At 44.4% G+C, this 16,215-nt stretch overlaps 1 protein-coding gene across 11 annotated transcripts in view; it reads left to right on the forward strand.

The window, feature by feature from the left end:
• Window positions 1-1,041: 1,041 nt before the first annotated feature.
• The window catches only part of LOC118213988 (peripheral plasma membrane protein CASK-like), a 156,430-nt gene continuing 141,256 nt past the window's right edge, over window positions 1,042-16,215 (forward strand). For 5 of the 11 annotated variants that reach the window (XM_035393304.1, XM_035393313.1, XM_035393307.1 and 2 more), the window contains exon 1: window positions 1,043-2,053. In XM_035393304.1, the coding sequence (XP_035249195.1) occupies window positions 1,995-2,053 (59 nt within the window). In that variant the 5' untranslated portion in view covers window positions 1,043-1,994. Of the gene's footprint in view, window positions 2,054-16,215 lie in introns of all 11 variants that reach the window. The other 6 variants (XM_035393309.1, XM_035393308.1, XM_035393310.1 and 3 more) reach the window with 2 other exon arrangements.

Here is a 16,215-nt window from a genome sequence, read left to right on the forward strand (position 1 = left end):
TAATTTAAGTCACTTGATCTAAAACTGTCCAAGGACACAGTGGAAACAGAGGGAAATCCATGCCTGCCTCATCATTTTTTAATTAGATTTTTTTTTAGCAGATAAATTGATTCAGAAGCCTTTGATATCCCAGTGTTGTGTTTGTAATGCTTCGCTGAGCTAAATGTCTAATGTCCTGTGCAGATAACAGATAAATAAAATACTTTATAATCATTGTGGGAAATTAGTAACATTAGTACCAGATACTCATAATTTCAGGTACAGACATTTAAAACCTATTTTATAAACTATTAAATACAAGTTGTTAGTATAATAATTTAAATAAGTGATTACACTGTATGTTCATTTAGTCTGATGATAGCTTATTTGAAAACTAGGTTTCACAGTTTATCAGATTTTACAAAGCTATTTTAGATAACTTTGATATGTATGAAATTAAACACTTTCTTGCCTATTTTTATTTTCTCAAATACTCAAATAGAACTACTGTGGGGGATTCAGGAGCAATTCTTGCATCTTGCTGCTATCGGTATGAAAATTGTGACTAATTTCACTGATGCCATGACGTTGGCTGTCCTAGGTATAATCTCTCCATCCACGAGAATGCATTAGATTTATTTTTACTTCATATTTGCGTTGGAACACGCTATAGTTTCCACCTTTCTTTCCCACCTTCAATTTTCAAATAAGTCCACTTGTCAGCCAAATGCAGTGTTTTTAAATAATATTTTATAAGCCATGTATGGTTATTAAAATGATTTAAATTCTTTATTTAACATAACTTAATTCCATCATGGAAAACGGAATTATTCTACTTTATGACCACTACACTACAAACCAGAATGGTTTGACATATCAGTCTTACATCTATGTATGAGCCCCTCATGACATGATTTGTTTCTTATTATGTCAGTGTGTTCATCCCCTGTAACATCTACAACAAAAACAGCTTGGTTGAAAACGCTGACGTCAGCCGATGGGTGTCTCGTTGGTGAACGCGTGCGCGGTGATCTTTTCGTTGATACTTCGGATTGGTGGAGTGATAGCTAGGTTGTTTCATTGAAGTACTTTAGGAAACCGCATTTCGGAAAACTCGTAAGGCGCGCCCTTTTCGTCATCTTGGCTCAAACCTTCATATTCCGTATTGCAGTAATCGGGGAATGCGAGCACGCGTAGACTGAACCATTATGGCGCTGAGCGCACCAGTTTCATAACCTTGGAGGAGGGAGGAGTCTGGCGTTTCTGGAAGCTGGAACAGTAGCGGAGCGACGGGGGAACTGGGGGAAACTAGAGCAACGGTGAAGATAGCTTCAGCATCTGAGATCCATTTTAATAGTATCGGAGGCAAGAGGCAAGGTACGCCTAAGCACAGCAAGTCTTTGCTTTGGGCGACGAAATAAACAGACATGAAAGCTTTATAAAGAGGGATCAACTGAGCAGCTTCTGCGTTAGCTCGTTTTGAGCATGAAATGCATGGGTTATTTCTAGTGCAATATTGATGTTATTTAAAATATATCTGAATCTGTCTTTGTGGTTAAATATAGAGACAGACTGGGGCATCACAGGTGTAGTTATCATCTGAGGAGAGGTAACGTTATATCGATTCGGCAAGAGAAACAACACGGACTGTGCACAAAACTGAGGCGGGCGTTTAATGAACGTTTGAAAATCACTGTTGGCTGGCATCGGAGGATTAAGGAGCCGGGAGACAAGGACAAGGTGGGGCTGGGGAGACCCGGAGAAAACGGACAAAATAGGAATAGCTAGCTTGCGTGCTAGCTATACTACCGGTAGGGCTTTTTGAGGCAATCGAGGGGAAGCAAATAAATTTTCGCCTATTGGAATTTGGAGAGCTTACAAAAAGACCGTTTTGTTGATCATCCTCCCCCTTACGAAGAACACCGCTAACTGTATATTTTTGGCCCTTTGTTTGATCTTAAATATAACGTTTTGGACGGATTTCTTGGGGATACTTTCCCCATTCTTGCTGGACCATGGCCGACGACGACGTTCTGTTTGAAGACGTATACGAGCTCTGCGAGGTGATCGGAAAGTAAGTGTTGTGTTTGTAAGCTATGGACTAGTTGGAAATGACAGTAGGATTCAAAGATGCCTGCATTTTCAATAATATAATGTCTGATGCTTTGGTTTTAAATTTGCATGCGTGTATGCATTTTTTTGAACACTTAAATTGAAGCTTTTCGTGGCGTTTGCTCATTGCCCACCACGTACATTGAACATGACTGCCTTGACCGACGCGTCGATCAAGTTCATTGGAAGACGATTAGGTAGCCGGGTATAAATCATTTCGGCAGCGAACGGAATGAGCGTTTACCCAATGTGCATATCATTCGCGATTACATGCAAGCTGTTGTATCAACCCAATATTTCAGATCCTGCAGAGGTTTTACCTGATATAATTTTGAGAATATGAATAAATAGGCGTTTACATAATTCATTTGGCTAGGTTAACTTAGACTTTCTCATTGACTAGCCAGGTAGCCTACACTTCTGGTTACCGACTGTAGTGCTGTATTACCCAGAGATCGCTACCTGCCATTTAATTGAAAATGCTTTCTAGTTTGCAGAAACCAGACTTTTGCTTTCTAGCCAACACATCGTTAAGTTGGGAAGCCATTTCAATCATGTTTTGAAGCTGCGACTGAGCATTGATAATGATATTTTGTCTTATAACCGGGGGAGCATTTTCTGGATTCCAACTGGCGGCTGCTAGATTGGAAACGCTCTTGCGGCAAACCAGTTGCTGTAGACCCCGTTAGGCTACACCTGTACCTTCCAAGGCAAAAAACTAACATCTTAACAGAATTGATCAGAAGATGACCGGTCAAACCGCCGATGGCGTCTTGCTGGACAGATCTCTCGATCTGAGCTCCCGTTGAGTGTATTTTTTTATGCATTATTTGTTATTAGTTAATACTGTCTTATTTTGCAGTAGCCTAGCTATTGACACGTGCATTGAAAAACATTTAATGTTAGACCTAAAGCAAACAAATTGGAGTGTAAATCTTGCACCTACTTAATGGAATTAGCAACACGATTGAACGTGAATCGAATACTATAACGATACCTGCAAGTCCGTTCGGCCAAATGGTAACTTGAAATAGCCTACAGCTAGCAAATATTTGGATCAGGTTGGTAGTTTAACTGAACTTTCAAATTATTGATGTCGACAAACCTCAGAGGTATTTAACCCGTCATGCGGTGTCAACTTTTTCCTATAAAATTGATTATAACTGTTAACCAGACAGATTATCTAATTTAAAATGGAACCGTTTGAATGTTTTCAGTTTTTGATCAAGAAAACCGAACAAATACAATATAGCACGAAGCACGATGCTGTGTGTGTGGGAGGAGGAGGAGGGGGTTGGGTGGTGGAGGCAGAGATGTATTGTCCAACTGCTGGCGTGACCCCCTCACACCCACCTTCCCAGGTGAGTCAGGGCTGAACTCGTCCACAGGTAGCTACTGTACCTCAGGGAATTAACCATCCTCCAATTCTGTGCACCACACCAGGTCGAAATTGAACGTGAAGTTTTATTATTTATTGTCAATTCACTGTCTGGACTGAAATTAAATTCATGAATGGGAAAATCCTCATTGAACATTATTGGTTTTTTTCATTTCAGGAATTTAATTTAGCAATTTTGTCTATTTATTTTGTGAATTGCAAATGGAATTTAGCCTAACCCTGCACTGTATGCCGACATTGTTCATGTTAAACTGAGGCTATGGTGTTGCTGTTATGGGACAAATGAAACGCCCATAACCTAGGGGCACACATCTGTTTATTTGAAAGAGGGAGTGTGCGCGTGTGCGTGTATGTGAACACTATCATTTCCCTTCTAAAACTTTAAGGTTTAGTAGCTCTGCAATCCTAAATATTCAACCATTGTACAATCAGTCAATTGAGGAAAAATCTAAAATTATTTGTCTTTGGGATGGGGAGTCAGTGGAGTAGCGTATTCCTTGATTTAAGCTCCGGAAAGTATAACTGACATAAAAAAAAAACAGCCAGAGAAGATGAGCTTTGCTTGGAATGGCAAACACTGAACACAAGACACAAGGCTAAACTGCTCATTCCAGCAATAATTGCTGTCGTTATTCAAGTTGAGTGGAGTTGAGTTAGGGAGAAACTTGTCAAGTTTTGAAATTGTATTTGCCTTTTTATATTTGACAGTTCCAAGCCAACTTTTAAAAATGTTTTCTGTAAGATAATTAACATTTTAAGATGTGAGATTACAAATATGTGATTGTAATAATCTTAATTGAAAATATTTTACAGTTGCTACCGGTAAATGAAAGAGATGGAGTTCTATAATATTGACTCAGTTTTCGAAAAAAAATAAATAAAAAACCCTACTCTTCAAATGTTAATGAAGTACTCTTTTATAAAACTGTTATTGCTGCCCTGCTTATTTTTTTATTGTATTTGGTTCCTTGACTTCTCATGTGTCTGACCTCGAGTCCCAGCAGAGCTGAACATGCAGGATCACTGTCATTGAGTCCTGACAAGGCTGCCTTTATTGTGCTTTTGGCGCTGTGCTTGCCTTCTTCCCTACTGAACGTCTTATTTAGTGCAGTGTTTCTGTGTGTGATGACGTTACACTTAAGGAAATTGTATCTGAAAACATGCAAGTATTGCAGACGTCATCAGACGTGGAAGTCGTGCAAAGGGTAAAATGGGTTGATTTTGGTTTATTGGACGTGTCAGTGAAACGGCTGTTTTGTACGTACATCATGTTCACATTGACCACTTGCTTGTTGTCAGTAACAGGGCGGAGAATTCGCCTGTCCGCTGGCAAAACAGAATCACCTCGGTCACTTTCAGTCTTTAGCCCAAGATGCTTCACTTTCATGGCGCAGACCTCATAGAAAATGGAGTCACTGCTTGTGTGTCGTGACTGTGTGTTCTCGTCGAGAGGCTCCCGCCCCGGGGCCTGTGCTGTGCTGGTGAGGGTAGGGGTCCATTAGGAAGCATCCCGCACGGTGGAGAGATGTGCCGTTTCTCCGGGCTGTGTTGCTCTTAAAGTGTTGTGGCTGCTGTGACATCACCGCAGATCACAACTGTGACATCACCGCAGACTGAGGGACCCCTCATCAGCAGTGACACACATCCCTGCGCATTGTGCTTTTGCTCCCATACAATACTACGGATTAAAACATCCTGTAGTGCGCGCCAACTGACTGGAAAGGCCCAGTTTCATTATGTAGAGGCAATAATAGACGAACACTGGAGGGGGGTGAAAATGCAGTTGCACATTTTTCATTTGATAGTGACACAGCAGGTGGTAATAATAATTAGAATAACAATAATAACGACAAATAAAAAACATAAGACATTAGAAAAAACATGAAATAAAAGAGGTCAAAAATAAAAGGAATAACAATTACAAAAAGCACAGCACAAATAAAAATAAATATGATCAGCCAAATACTAAGAGTGTTTTTAACTCCTAAATTGCTAAATTGCTCCTAAATTGTGCGCTGATGGTGCCTCTCTGTTATCTTGTGGCAGCGTGTAGGAATTCCCATTTCATCTCACCTGACAGGGGCGGAAATGGACGAGACGGCATGACACACCTGCAATTTTTCAGTTGTCAGTTCGCCGAACCCGTGTGCTCGCGTGCGGTTACCCCGTGGCAGCATGACGTCCTCCTCAGGAGGCCTGGTGCCTGGGTAGAGAGTTTATCGTGTGAATTGCACGAAAGTGAGACCACCAGGAATACTGAGGCAGATGGCGGATAGGATAGAATAGAAAATAAGCAAGTATTACAGACGTCATCAAACATGGAAGCCGTGAAAAGGGTACCAGGCTGTAAAATGGGTTGATTTTGGTTTATTGGACGTGTCAGTGAAACTGCTGCTTTGTACGTACATCATGTTCGCATTGACCACTTGCTTGTGGGCGGAGAATTTACCTGTCTGCTGGCAAAACCTTGGATTAATACTTTTTATGATATTACATATTTTGTTATCTTTTGTGAAGTCATCCAGTAAAAGTAGACATTTAGACATTTTGGGGGGACATTTAGGAATGCTAGCCATTTATAATGATACCATTCCTCCTTTGGGCAAGAACATGACAAAAAGGGTCCATAAAATGAGTGGGAGGCTGAGATATTATCCCAGAAAAGTGGGACGGGCATTAGACCCTGTGAAAAGCCGTGTCTGTGGTTGGGAAGGTAGAGTTTTAGGAATCGGAAGATGGTTTTTTCCCCCCTTTGCCATTGTGTGGAGCATGTATAGAAATATGCTGAAGTTGTGCTTTCTTATACACAGTTGCACTTCAACTGTGTTACAGCCTAGTGGGTTTCATGCCTTAGATGATGAATTAGCCTAACTAAAAATAAAATATCTTGGGACTGATACCACCTGCTTATTCATTCTGTAATTGCATCTTTCATCAACATGATGAAATTACACTGGACGCACTAATAACTAACAAGTTGCGTCTGCTAATTTAGTGCACACACCCTCCCGTGTCATGCGGAAAGCTGTGTCGTCTTGTTTAAGTTACAAATTAAGCCGTGCTTGTTCATTGCACTACTAGTTTTCCATTTTTATCACAGTACTTTTGAAAATAAACACTGGGAAATTGTTTGGATGTAGGCAATTAAGTGAATAAAAAGTTGGCTAACTGGTCTTAACAAGGCTAATGGTAAAGTTTTTTAAAGCGGTTTTCTTATGAGAGAGCTTGCTGTGGGAGTCCTTTAAGCCACACAGAGAGTGCATGAAACCTGCGTTTATGCAGTGCGTTGCATTTCTCTTTGACAGTTGACTGAAACAGTTGACTGGTTTTCAAATCCTGGAGCTGCCGGGATGGATCTCGTACAATTTCAGACGACGTCATTCATGTTTGCCTTTCACAGTCAGCTGCATGTGGTCACTTCCTGTATTTTTTTTTCTCCATTTCCTGGGTAGAGAAGAAGGTACCTCAGAGTGAATGGTGGCGGTGTTGTCGCACTTTTGCCGGTGCCGACCATTGCTGTGACCCTACAAGCTGTTTTTCTTTGAAGAGGCGATCGACCCTGTCGGGGCACAGCGATGTTTTTGGCGCTGACGCCTCGCTGGACCTCTGTGACGGACCGTGTCAGGCCAGGACCCTCGAGTTTTAATTAGAGGGGATAGCGAACGCTTCCTGATCCCCTTTTTCGGCACGGATGAAATTTCCGCGAAAGCTTTTGGCGGAAGTCTTTGGAACGTCTATTGCGTTTCCTGCCATACGAAGGCCACCTTTTTTTTGATTTCTATCCAAACAATGACGTGGGGGAAGGCTTCAGTTTTTGACCGATGGAAATATATTGCTTATAGCCTACCATCTGCTCTTATGGTGTCTGGTGCCATTCGGTCCAGTTTGAGTAATGAGTTTATCTAATGTTGGGAACAGACTGGTGGAAGTCCAACCAGGTGATCACTTTGAGGGGAAACTGCAGTGGAGGCTCTTTGTTTTATTTAACCTTTGACCCGGAAGTTCCCTTGAGATAAAAAAACCACAAAAAAAAAAAAAAAAAAATTCTATCAATTTATACCTGGCTAAGTAAGACCGCAGTCACAGTAGGCAAAGTACTATACCAAGGAATTGCACAGTTCGCAGAGGCTTGGTTAAAGCGATTACAGTCTTCACGAGAAGTGTTATGCACGAGCATAATGAATTCACTCGATGGAATGAGCATGTCTAATCTAAAAGCGCTTTGGATGTTGTTCCAAGTCCATGGTGTCAAGTAAGAAAATGCTGTTTTTCCTAATTTGATGATTTCTGTAGGAACATTAGGGAGGGTTTGGTCAACTAGGATCTGTGTCCTATCGCTCTCTAGCCACCCCTGCTGGTAAAGCTGCACATGCAGTGTCCCCCCCCCCCCCAACTCATGTCTGTGCAAGCTTGACTTGTGGGCTGCGGTGTGAAAAGAAGCAGCCGGTGACATCACATGCTTTGGCGGAAACGCCGTGATTGACTACGCTCTCCCGCATTGGCAGTGGGCATCTCAGTTTGAGCATGATTGTAGCCTGCACAGCTGGGCGTTAAAAAGGGGGGGGGGGGGGGCAAAAAATTTTTTCACTACCATTCAAAAAGCAATGGCAGCAAAGCAATGATATAGCACTGTAACATTGTTGGAATTAACTTGTTTTTCCGTCATCAGGCTGTTCAGACATAATAATCAAATAATTCAAATTAATTTTGAATAATTCACTTTGACTGGAAGTTGGAAGTTTTTGGTGAAAGGAAATGTTACATTGAGAGGAGAGATCAATAGTCTGCAGCTGCTCGACCCTGTTTACGAGCGTCTGCAGAGCAGCACTTTCGTTTTACCATCGTTTCCCAAATTTGCGTCTCTGTGTGACCATTGTGTTGCGCCATGTTTGAGGCAGGCTTTCTGACTTGCCATGGAAGGAGAGAGAGGGGGCGGGGACTGCCAAAGCTGCTGATGTAGCTAGTCATTTAAAAATAAAAAATAAAAAATAAAACATTTTCAGCCCTTTTTGGTGAACCTTTGTGGAAGAAAGTCATTTCCTATCGCCGTGCCAAAACGCATGACAGCCGGTGTGTGTTGCTCACAAGAGCCTTGCAATTTAAAGTGGTTAAAGGAAACCACCGCCCTCCCAGCTACGCAGTGATTATTTAGAGTAAATGTTCCACAATTCTGTGGTTATTTTTTTCCCCAGTACTTGCATAGAATACTGTTTTTTTAAAATGATTCCAGCTTTCCCAGGCCAACAGCCATTATGGTGTGGCTGTAGGTCAGTTAGACTATGTCCTTGGCCCTGTGTTAAAGTTTCCCTCTCAAAAGTACCGCATGAAGTATAGCTTGATCCTCAGAATGACCCCCTGCTATTTCTATGTGGAACAGTGTTTTAATCGAGCAAAAAAAAACGAAGCCACATCTATACATATGAAAATACAACAATGTATTTGAGGAGCAGCCTTTGATCTGTCTTCAAATGTACGCAGTGTCAGTAGCCAAATCGATTATGATTTGAAAATGGGCACTGGCTATATTATTCCCGAGAAGCAATAGAGTCCCATGCAATTTTTCTCTCGCTTTTTGTGTACGTTTAAAATCTGAGTGTTCCTTTTTAAGTGCGCTTTGTATTTATTAGTCTTTCGATTTGTTTACACTACAAAAAAGTGCTGAGGGTCAAAGCTGTCGCCCGCTTTCCGTTTGTGAAAAATCTGCATTAGCGGAAGAAAAACTCCCTTACTCTGGGACAAATGGCTTGAGGTCTTCTTTGTTAAAGAAATGTATGCTGTGTGTTTACGCAAGGGTCAGACTGAGCGAACGGTGGTCATGGCTGACTCTCTGAGGCGAAGCTCAGCTAATCTCCACGCCAGATTTCCTCAGCTTGTCTGTGGATGTGGAGCCCTTTGGAGATAAACTTCACCGAGCTGTCAAACGATCATTGTGACGTGGCTGGATCAGCTTTTAAAATGAGGAGAATAAAAAGCCAGACCGTGTAATATGCGCGCAGTTTCGTGGAAGTTAGAGATGGTAAGTAGTCACTTTTTTTTCCTGAGCGGATTTGAGTGTGGTCTGTCATTTTCGGCCTTTGAAGTGCTTTGCTTGTTCGTGAACTGGAACTTGTCCCCCCCCCCAAACCTTGGCCCAATTCAAATTAAATGACTGAATGCAAGTCTTATTGCCTTTGATATAAAACCACACACATCCATTTTAGTACTGTGGTCATTTTGAGGTGTTTTTTTAACTCATTTTTGAAGCATTAGCTGTCGTTTTCTATAACCAGTCCAAACAAATGCCACAGAGGAGGTGGTAAGGCTGTTGCTATGTGTTGATGATCTTTGGTTTTAAAAGACATTTCGGACTTGGCTGGACTGCACTTGCGGTGTTTGTGTTCCGTGTATTCATGCTTGCAAGACCCAACCACAGTGGTTAATATTTCATTCAGGCAATGAGGAAATGAGGAAATGGGGAAGAATGGCCGAAACCACACGCCAACCAAAACTGACCAACAACTGCCTCAAGACATGTGCGGTAATCTGACCTGTTTCACGTGAAGGACGGCCATTTCATGGCCTTTAGATACCTGCAGCAGCATCTGTGCAGTAGCCGTTGTGGATCACATTTTAGTTTGCCAGCAGGGCTTTGAAAGGTCGCTCTGTTTAATTTTGTGAGATGGACGCTTCGTCCGTTAATTGGTTTAGCACTTTTTTTTTTTTTGGTTCTGCTTCCCATAACCTCTTCATGCCTTTGTCACGATTCGTGAAGAATTAGACAACGTGGACATATTAAGTTGTATTGCCTTGTTAGCATTTCCGGCCTTTCAGCTGTGCTTAAAGAGCTGTATCCATTCGCAGTCCCTAGGCTGTCATCATTCCAGGTCATTTCCCAGTCTGGATTTTTCTGCTAGTGTTGTGATTCGTGGTCGTCCTGTTAAATTTGGGTGGCTGGATATTAGTTATCACAGCAGCTCTTATGTCATAGAGACGTATTTGAGGGTTTCAACCCCCCCCCCCCCCCCCCCCGCTCTGGTGGGTGACTGTTTGATCTTGAGGTCTGCCTCATGCTCTGGAGTTTTCCTGTGTGGGTTCCTGGATGTGTCACATTTCAATGGACTTCAGGTCAGCGGGGGTCCAGCTGCAAGTGGTCACTGTGATAATACAGCTGTGTGTGTGTGTGTGTGTGTGTGTGTGTGTGTGTGTGTGTGTGTCTGTCTGGCTGTGTGGGAGGGCTGGTTCTCATGATTGCCTGGGATCAACCCGAGTGACCTTTTTCCTAATCACCCAGGACTCGCACCTGAAAGGGTTGTGTTGTATCAGTGTCTCAGGTGCGTGTCACCTGTTTAACCAGCGATCCCCTGTTGTGGCGGCTTCGATCTCAGGATTCTCCCCGGCGACGAACGTTATACGTAACGCGAGTTTAAGTCGGTAAAAAGCGCATTCCGTGAAAGGGCATAGAGGCCGTTCTCTCTCATTTCTGTTCTCAGCCGATAACACAATAGCAATTACCGCTGCACGCATTATTGTCTTTGCTCCTGCAGAATTAAACGGCGTGACAATGGAGGGAATTATATGAGAAATACCTGTTTTTGTGTACGCCTTTTATTTAATTTTTAATTTTTTGATTTTTAAAAATTTGCACTGGATGGCATGTTAATAAGTGTATGTTAATACCATGCATAGATTGATCCCTGTGGCCGATCGTTGCTTAAAAGATGTGTTACATTACCCACAGTGAGGGAATTGAGAATATTGCATACAGCAATCATTCTGTCTGCCGGCTGGGCCTACTTAAATCAGATTAGTTTAATGACCTTGAATCGTCTGTACATGGATCGCTGAGCTGGACTCCGGACTCTCCAGAGCGGTTTGCTGCAAAAAATAAGAAATAAAAACGATAAAAAAACATTCTGGCCTGTTGGTGCATTTCCTCAGCAGAGCCTGAATTCAGAGACGCTTTCCCTGTTGCTTGGGTGGGAGGAACGTGCGGGACAGCCTGTCTTCACACATGGAGAGACGGATGTTGATTGTGTTGTGTGTCTTGCACCACACCAGTGACTCGCCCCCGCCACCGCCCCCCCCCCCCACCCCCCCTCCGGCTTCCCAAATACCAGAACTGATAGAGTGGCACCCTCCCGGGACACCTGGCAGTTGCTGCAAATTGAGTTGTTTCACGCCAATATTGGCTTGCGCGCTGAAGAAAGGGATTCGCTCTGCCCCCTACGCGACCCCTGCCCTGTCCAATGGCTGTCTTCTCTTTCAGGTTTCACAAGACTGGCTCTAAAAGAGTGTGTGTGTGTGTCTGTCTGTGTATAGGTGAGTGAATGTGTGTGTGTAGGTGAGGGAGAAAGTGTGTGTGTGTGTGTGTCTGTGCTTGTTCGTGTATTTGTGTGTGTGTGTGTCTGATCGTGTGTCTGTGTGTGTGTGTGCGCGTGTGGATCTTTATGTGTGTGTGTGTGTGTGTGTGTGGGAGGGGCAGGCGGCTCTTTTTCTTGCATTTTGGCTTTTTCTCCTCTCCTTCATATCTGCTGATTTACTTATTTGAGGTAATACCTTGGAGTCACATTAACTCTTAATGTGAAGATTGTTTAGCTGAAGTCCTGGGGGGTGCTGTAAAATGGGAAGGAACAATTTCTTCATCTTGGAGGGTGATCAGAAGGTGCAACCCAAGTGGGACTCATGGGTTTGGGGGAGGTGGGAGGGGTGTGGGTACAAAAAAAAGAGATTGGTTGTAAACTTGGTCTTTTTGAAAGCTTTAAGTGAACAAAAGTTTTTATTTCTTTTTAAAGCAAACTTACTATTATTAAATAAGTTCATACTGCACTCTGAAGTTTTGTGTCTGTGTGTGTGTGTGTGCGTGTGTGTGTATGTATGCGTGTTCGGTTTTTTTTCCATTTCTCCAGAAAACATTTCGGACATGTTTACGAGCGCATTACGTTTAATGTAAACATTATTCTAGGATTGCTTTTTATTTATTCATAGGAGTAATAAAATTCTCCCTGCCAGCACCATCTGTGTGCTGTTATTTCAGGGCTGTGTTTCCGAACCAACGTAATGAGAAATTTTTTCTGTGAATAATCAGGGTTCAAACGGCGTTCCGTGCCCAGAACCTGCCGGAATTTCAAAGGCTCTCCTCGCAAATTAGGCCTTGGGTCCCCTGACCCCAGAATCTCCACCTCAAAGCGGAATTAGGAATGGCGTGAGCGTGACGATTGGGGTCACGACCTCGGGGGGGGGGGGGGGGGGGCGAGGCGCGAGGCGAGTGAGGCCGGACATATGCATTTTGAAGTCTTTAGGCCTTCAGAATCCACACTAGGCCCCTGTCCTGCCTATTTCAGGCTCCCCATGGCCCGGAAGGCCCAATGTTGGGAGATCCAATCAGCAGCCAGTTCTCTTTGGGTTAGCGGAGTGTGCCGCGGGTAATGGGTGGGCAACCTCCAGGACCTGTTTGCTGAGCCTCGTTTAGAGGCTGAGAGTGTTTTTTTATATGAGAAAGGCTTTGGTAGGAGTGCTGCTGCGTGCACAGATTTGGGCTGATCTGAAAAATTGTAAAATAAGCCAGAGGCATGGTGGCTTTTTAATACAAATGATGTAAATACCCCGTGGCGTGCTGAATGAGGAAGCAGCTTTTGTGCAGTATGTCTCGTGGATAAATATGGTATTGGCTCTTTGCCCCCTTCTAAACGGACAGCTGCCTCTGGCCAATGCGCGCAGATAATGGGGAAGACCTACACTGATGAGAAAAGCCCATTGTTTTAGGAACAAACTGACGATTCGTCCTCGTTGAGATCTTCCTTTGGATTGTCCTCCTTCGTGGCACGGCTTGCAGGACACCTCTGTTTGAATTGCACCCCTTAGTTATGGTGCTTAGAGGTCCACCGTCACCATGACGAGTTTCTCAGGCCCTGTACTTGTGTCTGTACAGCAGATAAAGACTTCGGTCCTCTTGACGCCCCCTAAACGGAAGCACCGGATGTGCTGTGCTTGTGGTATCATGTTTACATTACGGCGTGTAGCATGAGCTCTTTATCTGGGGCGATTTACGCAGCTTTCTTTACATACCTTCCATTTATACCGCTGGTTATTTACTGAAGCAATCCAGGCTAAATACCTTGCTCAAGGGTACAACGGCTGATAAAACATGATTTTATTTATTTATTCCCCCCCCCCCCCCCCGCCCCAACAGACTGGGCTAGTTCAGAGTAGTGTTCCGGGAGAGTACTACCCGTAATTCCCAGAACCTGTGGTTCTAGGCCGTAGCCTAATGACACGTCATGTTAACGTGCCCTTAAAATGGTGGAATAAAGGTGGAGTCACACAAGGAGTTTAGCGCTGATGTGTACGTACAAAGCCGTAAATGTATGGGTTAATGTTTGCGTGTGTGTGTGTGTGTGTGTGTTGAAATGCATGCTTTACGGTTTGGGATTTTGTTCCGTTACTCTTGTTTGGGGGCGGTGCTGAGCAGCGTTTCTCGGGTCTGCTGCCACAGCCTGCATTTCTCGTGTGCCGTTACAGCGAAACTAGCCGTTGCGGGTTGATCTTTATCGTTCTGGCGTTGTCCTGATTAAAACAAATGCGCCATCCTAAAATCGTTTTTGTGGCTTGCGTAACTGTGCGTTATTGCTTTGGACAGAAGAAAAAAAGAAAAAGAACCCGGGGGGCTGTAATTACCATTGGCACAGCTTTTAGCCTGAACTAGAGACACAGACAAAACCTTCAGATGAGACAGGGAGAGAGGGGGACAGGGAGAGAGAGAGAGAGAGATGGAGAGAGGGGGACAGGGAGAGAGAGAGAGAGAGAGATGGAGAGAGGGGGACAGGGAGAGAGAGACTGAGAGAGAGAGAGAGAGAGAGAGATGGAGAGAGGGAGTGAGGGGGACAGGGAGGGGGAGAGAGAGAGAGAGAGACACAGAGAGAGAGAGAGAGAGAGAGAGAGAGAGAGAGAGAGAGAGAGAGAGAGAGAGGAGGTATGTGGTACAAATTCATGCGAAGCACAGAACGCTTATCAACAAATCCCCCCAGCGTTTGTTGTTAATTTGCAGGCAGCTCTGCATCTTTAAAATTTAGTGGGAGCCCGTAAATGGTGTAACGAGAGCCGACGCCTCGTTCGGTTTATCTCTCCTGGCGCGACGCTGCGGTCCCGTCTCTGCGTGGGTAACATCTCAACCCAACTGTTCCCCCAACCCCCACCCCCCACCCGCCCACCCCCACCGCCCCAGCCTCTCCGGGACTCTCCGCGTTTCCACGGCCACAGTGTTGCATTCCTGCCATATTTTCCTGCACACCCCCATGGGGTTTGTCCCAGTTATTGGGGGGGGGGGGGGTGGTGATATTTCTCCTGATGGAGGGAACTAGTTTTTATGAAATGCTCTGCTCTGCGTTGTATAGTGTTGCCCCATTAGGGGGAAAATGAAAATGAGAAATGGGGTAGAATGCTGTGGGTTGGGGCTGTTGCAGTATTCCTCTGTGTGGCTGAGTACACAGGAGAATGCGCAGAGCCTGTATCCAGCCAACACGAAACATTCTCACAATGTTACTGAAATGTTACTTAAGTGTTGTAACATTGCTACAACATTGCAGCAACGCTGTGAGCACGCTTTGCGTTTGCTGTTTGCTGCACTGCTGCTCCTGGAATAGGAGCTTTCCTTCACTCCATCAGCTGAAACCTGAGATCTCCTGAGGGTCGGCTGTGGTCGCCATGGATTCCAGCATCCTGCTCCAACCCCCAACCCCCCCTCCCTCCGTCCTCCCCATTCCCTGCTGGACCAGGAACAGTGTTCAGGGCTCACACACCTGCTTCTGTCCCTGATAGTGGAAGGGGGCGGGGCCGAGCACCTTGTGGAATGGTCAGGACCCGGGCGTGTGGTCCTCTGGAATTTCATTACTACTGCTGTTATGGCTTCTGCCTGCTGGTGGCGCTGTGGTGTCCTGGCACCTCTGCGTGCCATCCTCACTGACCTGTCTGCCTGCGCGGATTGGTTTTGTGACATCATTGATCAGTTCAGAGACTTCTGGGAGATGGAGTTTAAAGGCAGAAAAGCATGGTGCCCCACCAGCAAATTAAGAGAAATCAAAATAAAACACTGAAGAATCGAAAAAAAAAACAACTCCCAACACTGATAAGCACATTGCCATATGTGACTTGTCAGATTCTGATTTCATTTGTTTGTGATTGCTGAAGTTCAGCTGAGGCGATTAGTGGGTTTTGAGGCAGCAAAGTTCAGCTTGAAAATTGTGGACCGCTACAAACTTGGCATTGCAGTGAACATAAAGAGTGGAAATTTGCCACATCAAATATAGACTCATGGGGATAAGGCCAGCTGCTTGTCATTTTTGCGTGTTTGTTTTTCTGCGTTGTCTGGGAGACGTGTGAGCCGACGCCGCAATTCTCAAGTCATTGGCGACGTGAAGAAACGTTGGCTGTCTGGTCCACGTTGTTGTATTTGCGTGGCTCGTTCAAATATTTGCCGTCTCCACCGTCCCTCTTCAGATAAAGCTCCTCTGTGTTTGCCGGTGGGACTGAGACCCTCAATGGCAGCTTCCAGCTGGTGGTCCTGCTCTGCTGACTCTGCTTGCATCTCTGCCGGGCAGAGCCAAAATGGCCGCTTGGTTGGTCCCAGTGGATCTTTTCTTGGAGAAGATAAGTTGCCTGATGCTGGTGCCCTGCTGGTTGAAGGCCTGCATTTTGGACAGAAATGGGCTCATCGATAAAACGGAAAGAAAAGGCTACTTAAGGTAGTTTGC

The sequence above is a fragment of the Anguilla anguilla genome, chromosome 15 (genome assembly GCF_013347855.1).
Source record: "Anguilla anguilla isolate fAngAng1 chromosome 15, fAngAng1.pri, whole genome shotgun sequence".
Taxonomy (NCBI): Eukaryota; Metazoa; Chordata; class Actinopteri; order Anguilliformes; family Anguillidae; genus Anguilla; species Anguilla anguilla.